At 38.4% G+C, this 13,833-nt stretch overlaps 1 protein-coding gene across 1 annotated transcript in view; it reads left to right on the top strand.

Moving 5' to 3' along the window:
* CDH6 (cadherin 6, type 2, K-cadherin (fetal kidney)) overlaps positions 1 to 13,833 on the top strand; it is a 245,284-nt gene that overhangs the window by 212,261 nt on the left and 19,190 nt on the right. The window contains exons 6-7 of the mRNA XM_006873498.1: positions 2,425 to 2,612; positions 5,433 to 5,686. Of these exons, the coding sequence (XP_006873560.1) occupies positions 2,425 to 2,612; positions 5,433 to 5,686 (442 nt within the window). The remainder of the gene's footprint in view (positions 1 to 2,424; positions 2,613 to 5,432; positions 5,687 to 13,833) is intronic.

The following is a 13,833-nucleotide window of genomic DNA, read 5'->3' on the forward strand; positions in this document are numbered from 1 at the left end:
AAACATTAGTGAATTTACTAAGAACTGGGGTCCCTGGGTGACTCACATCATTAAGTGTGCAACTAATAACCAAAAGGTTGGTGGTTAGAACCCAACCAAAGACACCTTGTGATCTGCTTCCAAGAGATCACAGCCTTGAAAACATTCTGAAGCACAGTTCTCCTCCGCACACATGGGGTTCCCAGGAGTCATAATCAGCTCAAAAATGGTGTCTTTTAGTATGATGATGATCACTTCATAAGAATGGGCACATTTTTGAAGGATGAGTTGTCCACAATGCTCACCCTCAGTAAATGTGAACATTTGTTTCTGTATTTGTAATTGGCTGAGCAATTTCTGGCATGACTGTTGTTTTAAAGGCAGCATCATTTTATTCTTCCTTATTAAAATGACTACCACAGGCATAAATTTGCTTGTGCAGAACATATGTATACAAGCACGCCGCTATTTGTTAGGGAAAATTTGACTTTATGTTTTGTGAATTTGATCAGGCGTGTAATCTCTTTTAAATCCTCACAAAGCTTTGTAAGGAGAGGATTTATCATTTTACTGTTTCTAAAAATACAACTGTGGAAAGGACTGTGTACTTAGTCCATTTGTAATCATAAATAGTTTTCTCTATTATGGTTAATTAAGACACGAAAGCCATCTCTAACTCATTAACTCTCAAATTCTCATGACTAGATAGGAAAGAGAAAACGAAAAGTAATAACAACATTCATGAATGCCCACTTTGTGTCAGGCACCCCTTTAAATAGAACAGCCCAGGTGGGAAATGATTTAAATGCAAGTTTTCTTCTAAGAAGAAAATCCCTTTCTGACCACAATCTCCTGAGAAAGCTACCTCCATCCTTTGTTGTTTGTGGCAGGTTTTAAGGATGATTGGCTAATGTAGGTTTCTTTCAGAATGGAGATAGACAGAGGTCAACAGGAAATCATTTTATTTTATTTTATTTTATTTTATTTTATTTTATTTTATTTTATTTGTACAAGTACCTCATCAGAGTTAGCTAAATATAAAAAACAAATTGTTAACCTCTGATCTACTGGGTAAAAGAAAGATTGTATGAGCACCAACATTTCCACCCCCAAGGCTTGAGATAAAAGTATCAGGATAACCAACACTTTTCCCAGAAGCCTCTTTTTCAATATGGAGATGCCCTGTGGAAGGATAGCATGAGCACCTTGGTACTCCTAGGTCTCTTAGCTCTCTGCTTTCTCCTTGGATGGCCTGTGACTCATTACTGACTGGACAATTGCCAGAGCAAGGGAAAAGAGAATGGCAAAGGGGTCTTTGCTGCTGACAAATCAGTTCTGACGCATGATGACTGCATGCATGATGAACTGTACTCCATAGGGTTTCAATGGCTGACTTTATTTATTTATTTTTTAATTGCCAGGTCTTTTGTTTAAATTTCTAGGCCTCTGGGTGGACTCGAACCAATAGGAGACCTCTAAAATGGGAGTTGAATACACTAGAAAAAACGTGACCTGTTTTATCATTTTACTAAGGATAAGTCCAGTACTAACTGGATCATTCATTATATTTTAGTGATGTCATACTGTGTCTGTTTTTTACCCCCAAAGCCATTCATATTAAAGATTGGCAAAATATAATGGATGAGAGTTGAATAAGTTTTTTTTTACTATTTTATTTTGTGATCTCAAATGCATGCTGACCTGGCAGATCTAAATGGAAACTCACGTGTAGTCTGCCTGACTAAATTTTGCATCCTGAGAACATAAGAAAAATATATGTGTCTTAAATATAAGATTTTAGTTAGTAATACAAGTATGAAAGAAACCTATACATAGGGGGAAAATACTGTAATGAACATAAAAGAATTAGTCTAAAGAAAAAACAAAACAAAATTAAGAGCTTTATCGCTAAAGGTACCTAAATCTGCTACTAGCCCAGCTCTGTGTATAGGTCAAAGGCTATCTGTTTGGATACAGCATCCAAATTCTTGTAATTTGTTTCCACATTATAATTAGCAATGGCAGAAAAAATGCCTCTAAGGAAATACCTAATGATTGGTGACTGAACATAATTCAGATTCAGTTCTCTTCTATTCTTTCTGTTAGATTACATTAACAGGAGCCTTTGAAACCTTCTGTGCTTTCCTCTTAAAGTTCAGTTGTTATTACAATCACACCATAAACTTTGAAGCCTGTTTACAGGATAAGAAACATGTTCACCATTTCCAAGGAGACAGGTCATGAAATAGAAGTATCCTTAGCCATCAGGAAAGTAAAGACATAAGGGAACAGAGAACCATTAATTATTTTGAGAAAACCACAAATCTGCCAGCATCCGTGGTCATGTCTGAAAGAACTGTTAGAAAAATATATACACATAATGTTTTGGTTGTGACAGAGTATGCTTAGTCTATGTCTGACTTATGTTTGTTTGGTGATTAATAGGTACATACCAGTTTAAAACGCTTGAATCTTCTCCACCGGGTACGCCAATTGGCAGAATCAAAGCCAGTGATGCTGATATGGGAGAGAATGCTGAAATTGAATACAGCATCACAGAGGGAGAGGGGCTGGACATGTTTGACATCATCACCGACCAAGACACCCAGGAAGGGATCATAACTGTCAAAAAGGTGATGCCATTTCTTAAATAACATACAAATCAATGCATTTCCTTTCCTCTGATTCCTAAGTTAATGAAGACAATTGCATCTCACATAAACATTCCTCTAGATTTTCATTTTTCTAAGAATTAAGGAAAACACTGATTCAAAATACACAGAGACTGAGTTGGTTGGCTTTTGGAGGTCCAGGATAAGTTTAAGCATTCATTATTTCCATATGTTGAGCATCCCCACCTGTCATGCAGGATACTGGGGTCCGATTCCCGACAGGGAGGCAGACGCCCTGTTGGAGTCCTGATGTGGCTCTGTGAGTTAATGCACCAGACTGCAAGGTCGATTTGAACTGTAAGGCCAGCGGTTCAAGCTCACCAGTCCTGATGTAGCATTGTAGGCTAAGCACCGGACTGCAAGGGTGGTTCAAATTGCATGGTGGATGGTCCAAACTCAGCAGCCGCTCCTTGGAAACCTTATACAAAGTTGCTCAACTCAAAGGCACTTAACAACATGAAAAAATGTGAAGTTGTTTAAGCATTTAACCAAAGTACATATTATTTTAGCCCTGAAGTAAAATATTTATTGGATTTTTTTTTTTTTTTTGGTCACACTTTTATATTCTGCTCTGTGGTGCTAGACAATTTGGAGAGATAAATAAGTACTAAGGGTGAAAACTAGAAATTCAGATTGCAAGAAATTGATGGTTGTTGTGTTATAAAAAAAGTAGCCAATGAGGTGGTTAGGAATTTGTATTATTAATTGATTTATATATTTTCTATTTCCGGTCACCTCGACCACTGAGGCTGCTAGTACTGTTTTCTAATGCATGCATCATGATTTGTAGCTAGACATATATTTCTTTGCTCAATTCCTTCCTTGTCTCTTTTCCTGATGAGATTGGAAGTTCCGTGAGTGCAGAACACAACATATTGTAGGAACCTTTGCACTCTCAGCACTTAGAACCGTGTTGGTTCATTGTTCATTTACAGGATTTATTTGATGTATTTTTATGTATACAATTTGTTTATGGCACTTGTTGTTGTTTTAAAGTGCCACAGAGTTAGTTCCAACTCACAGCGACCCTGTATAGGGTTTCTGAGAAGTGGCTGGTGAGTTTGAACCATCCACCTTGAAGTTCAAATCACCCTTGCAGTCCAGTGCTTATCCTACAGCACTGTATCTGGACTCCTTTTTTTATGTATGTTGTAATATTTGCTCTCTCCGTTAGCTCACTAGCTTATTTACTGGTACATATAAACATTATCTGTCTATAAATAACCACATTTTTTTTTTAAGCTTTGGATTACATGTCTTAATATCTGGAAACGCAATAAAGCATGTTTAAGTGACACTCAGACCAATGTTTTATACTATAATATAATTAGGAAGCCCATTAGTGTGCATTAACCTTTTTAATTTTCTTGGTGCTTTATCAGATTCGAACTGAAATATTGCCTAGCCAACTAAATCACATTCACTAACATCTTGATTAATTGGGTTTCTAGTGAGCGCTGTCATATTATCATCTAAAACTAAAAATCAGCAATAAGCATTTGGGTTCATTGTGTCTCCAGTAGCAGAGACACTTCTCCTAAAGACCTTTGACAACAATGATCATTACTTTCTGGGGCAAATAATTAGGCCAATGCCCTTATCAGGATATCATTTGAGATATTTTATCATCTCTTACAAAGAAATAAAATAAATCTATTAAAGGCAGAGGGAATCCTTATGCTAACCCATGATTCTCAACCCTAGCTACACATCGGATCACTGGGGAGGTGTTTAAAACTCCGGATACCCCAGTGATTTGGAAGCACTGAGTGTCTGTGATGATGGCAACCCATCAGAATTAATGTAATGAACGTCAGTGAGTCCTATCTTTAAAAAATGCTGAACCGGTAAGTGTCAAGTCAGTCACATCCATTTTCAGGTTTAACGGCCCAGGATGGAGACCAGACAGTTAGTAAATTTCAAGACCTCCTTAGGAGGTTGGTGGTACAATAGGTTAAGCAGTGATTCTAACCACAAGATCAGTGGTTCAAAGCCATTCAGCATCTCAGTGGGGAAAAGGTGAGGCTGTCTGCTCCTGTGAAGACTGGCAGCCTTGGAAACAGTACGCAGCAGTTCTGCTCTGTCCACAGTCACTGTGGGTCAGAATTGACTCAACGGCAGCAGGTCGTTCTGTTGTGTGTGTTTTTTGTTGTTGTTGTTTTTAATTTCTTAGGTGATTCTAATTCAAGTCAGATGTGAGAACATCTGCCATAGAATACCATGTACTTGGCACCTTGCCTCTGCATGGCTCTCTCTAATCCTATAATATAAGGATTTGTAAAACAAGGGTCTGGAACAGACTCCTGCTTCCAGATTTCCTTTCCTGCCCTGTATGATGCCTGGGGCAGCCCTGTAGGATAAACACTAGACAGCTAACCATAAGCTAAGATCAAGGTTGTGGGTTTAAACCCACCAACTGCTCCTTGGAAACCCTTTATGTAACCGTTATGAGTCAGAACCAACTCAGTGACACTTAACACCAACAGCGTGATGCCCTGGACCTCAGCACCCACATCCAAGTCCACGTGGACTCAGCCAACACTTTGTTCAGGGTTCTGGGGCATTGGAACTCCCTTGCAGAATTTATCATTGGTTCCCACCTTTTTGACTTTGTGTAGGGAAAAAATATCGCACTTAAATCGTTCATGGCTGAGCCCAATATCAAGTAATGTGGCATGAGCAATACGATCACATTCATTCATCCATGATGTGCTAGAAAATGATTCACGTCTCAGCTTGTGTGTGTCAGCTACTTGAAAGATGTTCTTTTTTCTCCCCCAGCTTTTGGACTTTGAAAAGAAGAAAGTATATACCCTCAAAGTGGAAGCTTCCAACCCTCACGTTGAACCCCGTTTTCTCTATCTGGGCCCATTCAAAGATTCGGCCACGGTTAGAATTACAGTGGAGGATGTAGATGAGCCTCCTGTCTTCAGCAAAGTGACCTACATCTTACAGATAAGAGAAGATGCTCAGATAAACACAACAATAGGCTCCGTCTCGGCCCAAGATCCAGATGCTGCCAGGAATCCCATCAAGTAAGCACATTTCTACAACATGTCTCTGTGATCAGTTACAGTTCATTGACACTTAAACATCTGCCTGAAAGTTGGAAAGGATGAATCCCACTTTTCCAATTAAACAGCTATATATTTTCCTGGAAAACTCCTCTAACCAACACCTCTACTCTCCTTGTTCAATACACTGGATAATTTTTAGCAGTAGCATAAACCTAAACAACACACACATAAATGAGCTATAAAAAGTTTACTGCTTATATAGAAGTGGTATAAGGTACAGCATTGGAATGGCCTGGGATTTCTTCTAAAGTCTTAGATTTGCCAAGCAGCAATGTTGAGAAATTACTATGGTTCTTAACAAGCAATTCACCGGACTCAGGAGTCCATTTTTCAAATGTGAACGAGTCTATCATGCAATACTTAGGGCAGAATTACGATCCATTTGGATGCGTGTTTTTTTTCTTTTCCTTTTGCATCCTTAAATGAAAACAAGAGCTGTTGCATGATCTATGTCTGTGAAATACTGGGGAAATTAAATTAATAGGGCTGAATCACAGTTTATACTGTGTAAACCAGCTCTGTTTTCCCTCTACTTTCCTTACACTTTCATTGTAAATAGTGCTCCAATAAAAGATCATTACTCTTTGGGGCCACTGACGCTTCAGAGTTCTCGAATCATGTCATGAAAGCATTGGAATCAACCGACCTCCAGCCTTCACTTCAGCTGACTAAATGAGAAAATTGCTAAACCAGAATATTGTTGCATAAATTATCTTCCATAAATAATATTAACAGCTTAAAAAAATGCGGAACACTTCTCAGGCAATCCACACATTTATATTCTGGGCACCTCCCATGTGCCATGCACTAAGGATGCAGCCGAGAACAGCACAAAAGTCTGCACTTCTGGAGCTTGTCTTCTAAGTGGACACATTGATAATAAGCATTTATTTACAATATTTTAAGTGTATAATATTTCAGGTGAAAGTAAATTTTAAACAATAATAATAATAAAGCAGAGGATGGAAACAGAGACTCTCTGGAATCCTATTTTAGATAGTGTTACCAGACTTGGCAAGTCATTTGAGAAGAGAGTTGAATGAAGTGAATTGGTGTGAGCCATGCTGATATCTGGGGAGAAGAATATTCCAAAAATGGAGAAAGGCAAGAGCAAGGTTTGAGACCAGAGCATGCTTAGTGTGCTCAAGGAGCAGCAAGGAGGCTCCTTTGCTGGAAGAGAGTGAATGAGGAGCTAGTGATGAGGCAACAGGAGTAGTGGAGTGCTGAGCCTGACTACTCACACAAAGATGTGTCGGTCATGGTATAGATGGGATTCTGTTCTGATTGAAATGGGAGCCATTAGAGTTCCAGGTGTTATACGTATGATCCGAAACTGTATTTTAAAAGGTTCTTGCTGGCTGCTATATGGACAATATTAGCTACTTGCAGATAAAAGAATTTGACCCTGCCAGGCAGTCTTTTTATATTTTTTTTATTCATTGAATCCTTTGTTCAAATGAAAGCTTATATTTAATTCCCACATATAAGACCAGAAAGTGTCCAACCAGTTCTCACAGAATAATTTTAAATCCTTGGGAAAATAGTGTCTGTGGTATTAATACTGTACTGGAATATTCATATTCTTGTTATTGTTGTTAAGTGCAATCAAATTGGCTCTGGCTCATAACAACTCTTCACAACAGAACAAACCACAGCCTGGTCCTGTACCATCCTCATAATTGCTGTTTGAGCTATTGTTGTGACCAGTCCATCTAACTGAAGGGCTTCCTCTTTTTCTGCGGCCTTCCATTTAACCAATCATGACATCCTTCTCCAGGAACTGGACAATAAAAAAATGCAAATGATGAGAGACAAAGTTCAATGCGTTCAAGGAGCATTCAGGCTGCACCTCTTCCAAGACAGACCTATATGTTGCTCTAGCAATCCATGATACTTTCAAGATTCTTCACCAACACCATAATTCGAATGCATCAATGCTTCTATCATCTTCCTTATTCATTGTCCAACTTTTACATGCATATGAGGCTACTGAAAATACATAGGTCAGGTGCACCTTAATCCTCAAACTGATATCTTTGCTCTTGAACACTTGAAGAAATCCTTGCAGCACATTTGTCTAATGCAATACATTGTTTAAATATCCATGGATACCTTGAATTGAACTATGGTCAACCCAAAGTAGCTACAAATGAACTCTATGGACCAAATGTTCCTCCCTATATTTTGAATGTTGTTAATAAGAATAATGAGTGATGGCTTTCACTTGCTTAGCACAATTAACCCTAAGTACTTTTTCAATTATTATGTCACTTAGAGTTTGTTCTAAGTGCATAAGAATCAGCCAGTGAATGTCAAATCTAATTTATAAGCATGAATGCTGCAAGTTTACAAATATGAGCATCTGGTTACTTCTTTGTTCAGTCAACATGTTTTTCAATGAAAGACAATAATGTCTTCTGGGAATTTAGACCATATTTCTATGTCTATATTACTTTTTAATACAGAATACTATTTTTACCCACTGCATTATTTTATTTTTTACAACGGATGAAGCTAGCTTGTCAAGCTGAGTTAGTTGTCAGCTAATGCTGACTTTTTTTTTTTTTTTTTGCAAACCTTTCCTTGGTTCAAATAGATTTGATGTACCTGGATGTAGAAGTAAGGATAGAAATAGATTTGTGGATATGTAAATGTATATTTCAGTGATTCATTTTATAGCATAAAATTGATTCCCACATTCAGGAAATAGATTCATATATAGTTTTTGTTTATTTAAGACATAATTATTGAACAATTAGGTCCTAGGTAATATGTTAGGTGCACGATTAATGCTAGAGAATTCATCTCTCAAGCATTGACTTATCAGTATACAAACACAAATCTTTAGTTTTTTGATCATATAAAATAATTTTCTTCTAATAACACTAGTATGTTAATAATGTGGTTAATATAAATGGTATTTACTCTTTCCTTTGATCTAATCGATCCCCACAAGTTGCCTTGCTGGCTGGCTAGCTGGCTGGCCATGTGCTGTAGAGTCAGTTCTGACTCACAGCGACCCTGTGCAGAGCTTCCAAGGCTATAAATCTTTGCAGGAGCAGAAAGCCTCATTTTTCTCCCACAGAGTGACTGGTAGATTCAAACTGATGACTTTATGGTTAGCAACCCAGTTTGTAACACACTCTGCCACCCATGCTCCTTACAGGTTGACAAATATGCTAATACAAATAGTTCTCAAATCTACTACTGATCTCAACTTCTGAGACTGAGCGATGTATTCCTAGCTATATCCTGCATAGGTTGTTGTTGTTGTTAAGTGTAGTGGAGTCGATTCCGACCCATAGCAACCCTATATAAGGTTTCTGAGGAGCAGCTGGTGAGTTTGAACCTTGCAGTTCAAACGGCTTTGCAGTCTGGCACGTTAACCCACAGCGCTATACCAGGACTCCTGCATAGATGGTGGTGGTGGTGGTGGTTATGTGCCGTGGAGTCGGTTCCAACTCACAGCGACCCTACATAGGGTTTCTGAGACTGTAAATCTTTAAGGGAGTAGAAAGCCCCATCACTCTCCCACAGAACTGCTGGTAGTTTCGAATTGCTGACCACGAGGTTAGCAGCCCGACTCGTAACCACTACGCTACCAGAGCTTCTCCTGAATAGATAGTGACCTCCAAAAGTGCCCTTTGATTTTCATGAAAGAGACTTCTAAAATGTCACTATGAATATTCCTTGTGAAAAATCAAAGGCAAACACTCCTGCTCTCCTGACCCACAGATCTTTCTGGCCGGAGGATACTGCTTTACAGACACAGGCTGTGCTTAAAGGTTGAGTCCAGATCCCAAGTGCCCTCCAGTGTACTGGAATGCAAATTCCACCTAGAGGTCCCAACCACTCCATGGAGTTATGCCCATTTATCCTAATCAAACCATATTCATAAGACAAATACAGACATACCTCATTTTATTGAACCTCGCTTTACTTGACTTCACAGACACTCCTGCTGCGGTTTTCCACGAATTAAAAAGTTTGTGGCGACCCTGCATGGAGTAAGTCAATTGGCGCCATTTTTCCAACAGCTTAAACTTACTTGTGTCTCTATGTCACATTTTAGCCATTCTCGTGAACATTTAAACTTTTTCATAATGCTGCTGTAGTGTTGTAGGACAAGCACTATATGGCTAGCTGAAAAATCAGTGGTTCAAAGCTAGCATTCGCTCCTTGGAAACCCTGTACAGGGTCACTATGAGTCAGAACTGACTCAATGACATTTAACAATAGCAACGTTGCATTCTTAATAGACTATAGTACTGTAGAGTGTTTCATTCTATTGTACACAGGGTCACTATGAGTCAGAACCAGCTCAGTAGTACCTAACAATAACAGCATCGTATATCATAACTTTTACTATCTATGCACTAGGAAACTGAAAATTCTGTGTGGCTTACTTTGCTGCAGTGGTATATATTCAGTTTATAGTGGTGGTCTGGGAGTGAATTCGCACACAGTACTGACGAACATAAAAGCTGTGTTACTCACAGACAACAAATCATGTACAAGAGAAAAGGTTCCACCACAAGAGATCCACCCTGGCCCAAAAGCTGTCTGGGCCGGAGGCATAACTCCCACAGCTGCCTCTCTTCCTTGCAGCATGGAGGAAGAACTCTAAGGATCTTCCCCGCCTGATTTTATATTCCAGGGGTTGTATACTTCACTGCAGTATGCAATGCAACTTTTCCCACCTGAACACCCAAATAGGTTAGTCCGGAATTGTATCTCATTAGCTCTGCTCTTTATTTTGACAAACCATTAAGTTTGAGGGAGTTTTTGTACAATTGTTTGTCCTGCAGCCCAAAGATGCTGACAGGAGAGAACAAACAGGGAATGATTATAGCTGTTTGCGCCACCTGAAAGACGGCCTTCTCTCAGATCTATTAGAAGACACACTTTTGAGTCACAAACAGAATATAATCCTAGGGTCAGAGGGGCAAACCACCTCACCAAATAAGCTACTCTAATCAGCTGCGATGGATTACTCTGCTCCTTATCAGCGACAACTGCAATTAGGGTGACTGGACAGTAGATATATATATGTTGTTGTTATTAAGTGCCGACCCATAGCAACCCTGCATAGGATTTCCGAGGAGTGACTGGTGAGCTTGAACTGCCGACTTTCATAATGCTTTTGCAGTTCAAACGGCTTTGCAGTCTGGTGCATTAACCCACAGCGCCACACCAGGACTCCAGATATATATATATATATATAATGTTGTTGTTGTTGTTGTTGTTAAGTGCTGTTGAGTCGGTTCCGACCCATAGCGACCCTGTACAGGGTTTCCAAGGGTGTAAATCTTTACGGGAGTAGAAACCTCATCTTTCTCCCACGGAGCGGCTGGTAGTTTTGAACCACTGACCTTAAGGTTTGCAGCCCGATTCGTAACCACTACGCTACCAGAGCTCCTTAGATTATATATATATATATACTTGATATAAATTAAAATTACGTACTTTGGAAAGAACAGCAATAAACAAACAAACAAGGTTTCCTATGATAGCATCATTCCTAAATAAACGTTAGACCTTTTACATTTTCTACTGCTTTTGAAATCTCCCACTTCAGGGAAAATATACAATTTTTGGTATGTCTTAAATAGTGACTTTCTCTTCAAAATCAAAAGCTACCTTCAAGTGAAAATTTCTCACCCACCCCTTGCTCATATTTTAAGACCATATACAAAAATATGAATACTTGTAAAACTTAAAACAATAGCAGAAGAGTCCAAGGGAAGAAACAAAACAGAATGCTGCTGCCTATCATTGTAACAGCTTCTAAAGGCGCTAAGCAGCATGTCTGCAGTCTGATGTTTTTCATGAGGGGAAAAATGTGTGTAGATAATTACAAATGTCTTACAAACTCTATGAAGATTGAGATTTACTTTTTGGTAATTATATGCTATAAATATTCATCATTTTCAAATTAAAAATGAAGAAAGATGATCCAGTAAGTTCTATGTTGTTGCCTCAATCCTTAATAAATGTTGATTCATGACATAAATGGAATAAATAACAGCTCTTTTGTCTGTTTCAACCTTTTGGGTAATAATTCAAGTGGATATAAATTGAAAATAGACTCCAACCCAACTTGATATACATATCCTTTGTGAATTTTATTCCTTCTTTTTAAAATCAGTTTAAATAGCTTATAATAATTTAGATCCATGGACGTACAGGATAATATATTTGGACCACAAGGTCAGTTTAAACTGAAAGGTCGGCAATTCAAACCCACCAGCCACCCCTTGGGAACCCCATCCAGGGTCACTAGGGGTCAGAACCAACTTGTCGGCACGTAACAATAACAAAAAGATAACAAAAGGAGTCCTGGTGTGGAACTATAGGATAAGCACTGGACTGTTAGTTGTAAGGTCAGAAGTTCAAACCCATCAGCTGCTCCTTGGAAACTCTATACAGGGTCAGTATGAATCAATCGGAAACCAACTTGACAGTACTTAACAACAACAACAAAGATGACAAAAGGAATCTCTTTCTGCTTTAAATGGTTAACATACTTGAAAGGTTGGAGATTCGAGTTCACACACTGGTTCCTCAGGAAAAAGAGCTAGCAAGGTACTTAGAAAAATGAATGGCCACTGGAAACCCTAGGGAGCACAGTTCTGCTCTAACACACATGACGTCTCCATGAGTTAGAATCAATTTAGCAGCAATTGCTGTGGAAGACAAGAATCAATTTTATTAAGATAAAATGTATTGTTTATTATATTTTAAACAAAAATAACTAATTGAAATAGACACTCTTCAAAATGGTACACCACTGAAAGTTGATAACCAACTTTTATTTTTTAAGAGCATTCATGTTATTCCACATGTGCATCATGATTTAGTTCAGTTTCTTAAATTGTATTTCTGTTGAACCTATGTTGTTAAATATTCTGCCATGGTATGTTTTAAGATTCCAGCAGAAATTTCTCGTTCTTAATGGCCCCCCAAGATAAAAATTTTAATTAAAAATTTAATAAAACTTTAATAACAATACACATACTTACCTACTTTTTCCACTCATGTTACTATTCCAATAACTGATAATACATTTATAAATAAGGAAACATTTCTCAAAATAGGCTAGTCTTCCATCAACTTCAGTTAAAGGCTTTACTGTACTGCTCTAGGAGAATCCATTGGACCGCAAGGTGATCATTATTACTTCTTTTTCAAATCAGTTTAAGTAGCCTGGTGTAGCACGGCAGCTTAATGTGCTGGACTACAAGGTCAGTTTGAAGCACAAGGTCCGTGGTTCAAGCTCACCAGCCGCTCCTAGGAAACCCTGTACAGGGTCACTGTGAGTTGGAAACAACTCCATGGCACTGAACAACAACAAGATAACAAAAAGAGTCCTGGTATGGCACTGTGGGATAAGCACTGGACGGCTAACCGCAAGGTCAGCAGTTCAAACACCAGCCACTCCTTGGAAATCTTATACAGGGTCACTATGAATTGGAACCCACTTGACAGAACTTAACAACAACAAGATACCATTCTAGATTCCCTTAGTATTTCCCCAAACTTCCCTTATAAAATACTTATCAATATTCAGTTCCTACTCTGTTCTATGTCCTGGTTTGGTGCTGTTGGTTAATGCACTAGACTTCAAAGTCGGTTTGAACCATAAAGTTGGCAGTTCAAGCTCACCAGCGGCTCCTAGGAAACCCTATACCTGATGGCTGTGAGTCAGAACTGACTCAATGGCACATAACAACAACTCTGTTTTAGGTTCTGTTTTAGTCCTATTAGGTGTCTATTCTTCCATTGGTCTTTTAGGGATTCTGTCCTTAATATATCAAAAATGGAATTTGTCATCTTCCCGAAATCCTGATTTTTAACCCTCTTCTATCTGTGTGCCAGTTCAATCAGTGATCTTTACTAAACATAAATTAGATTATGACATGCCACATACGCACACATTAAAGTTCTTAGGTTCTAAAACTTCAGTTAAAATCTAACAATCAACTACATAAATAGGATGCAAATTACATTTTTTTTTAAATGTTAGTGCTGATTCTCAAAATCACTAACTTGCATTGTAGATTTACTCTTAAGATCGCATTGGTCAAGAACTAATTTCGCAGAAT

Source organism: Chrysochloris asiatica, unplaced genomic scaffold (genome assembly GCF_000296735.1).
Source record: "Chrysochloris asiatica unplaced genomic scaffold, ChrAsi1.0 scaffold00243, whole genome shotgun sequence".
Lineage (NCBI taxonomy): Eukaryota > Metazoa > Chordata > Mammalia > Afrosoricida > Chrysochloridae > Chrysochloris > Chrysochloris asiatica.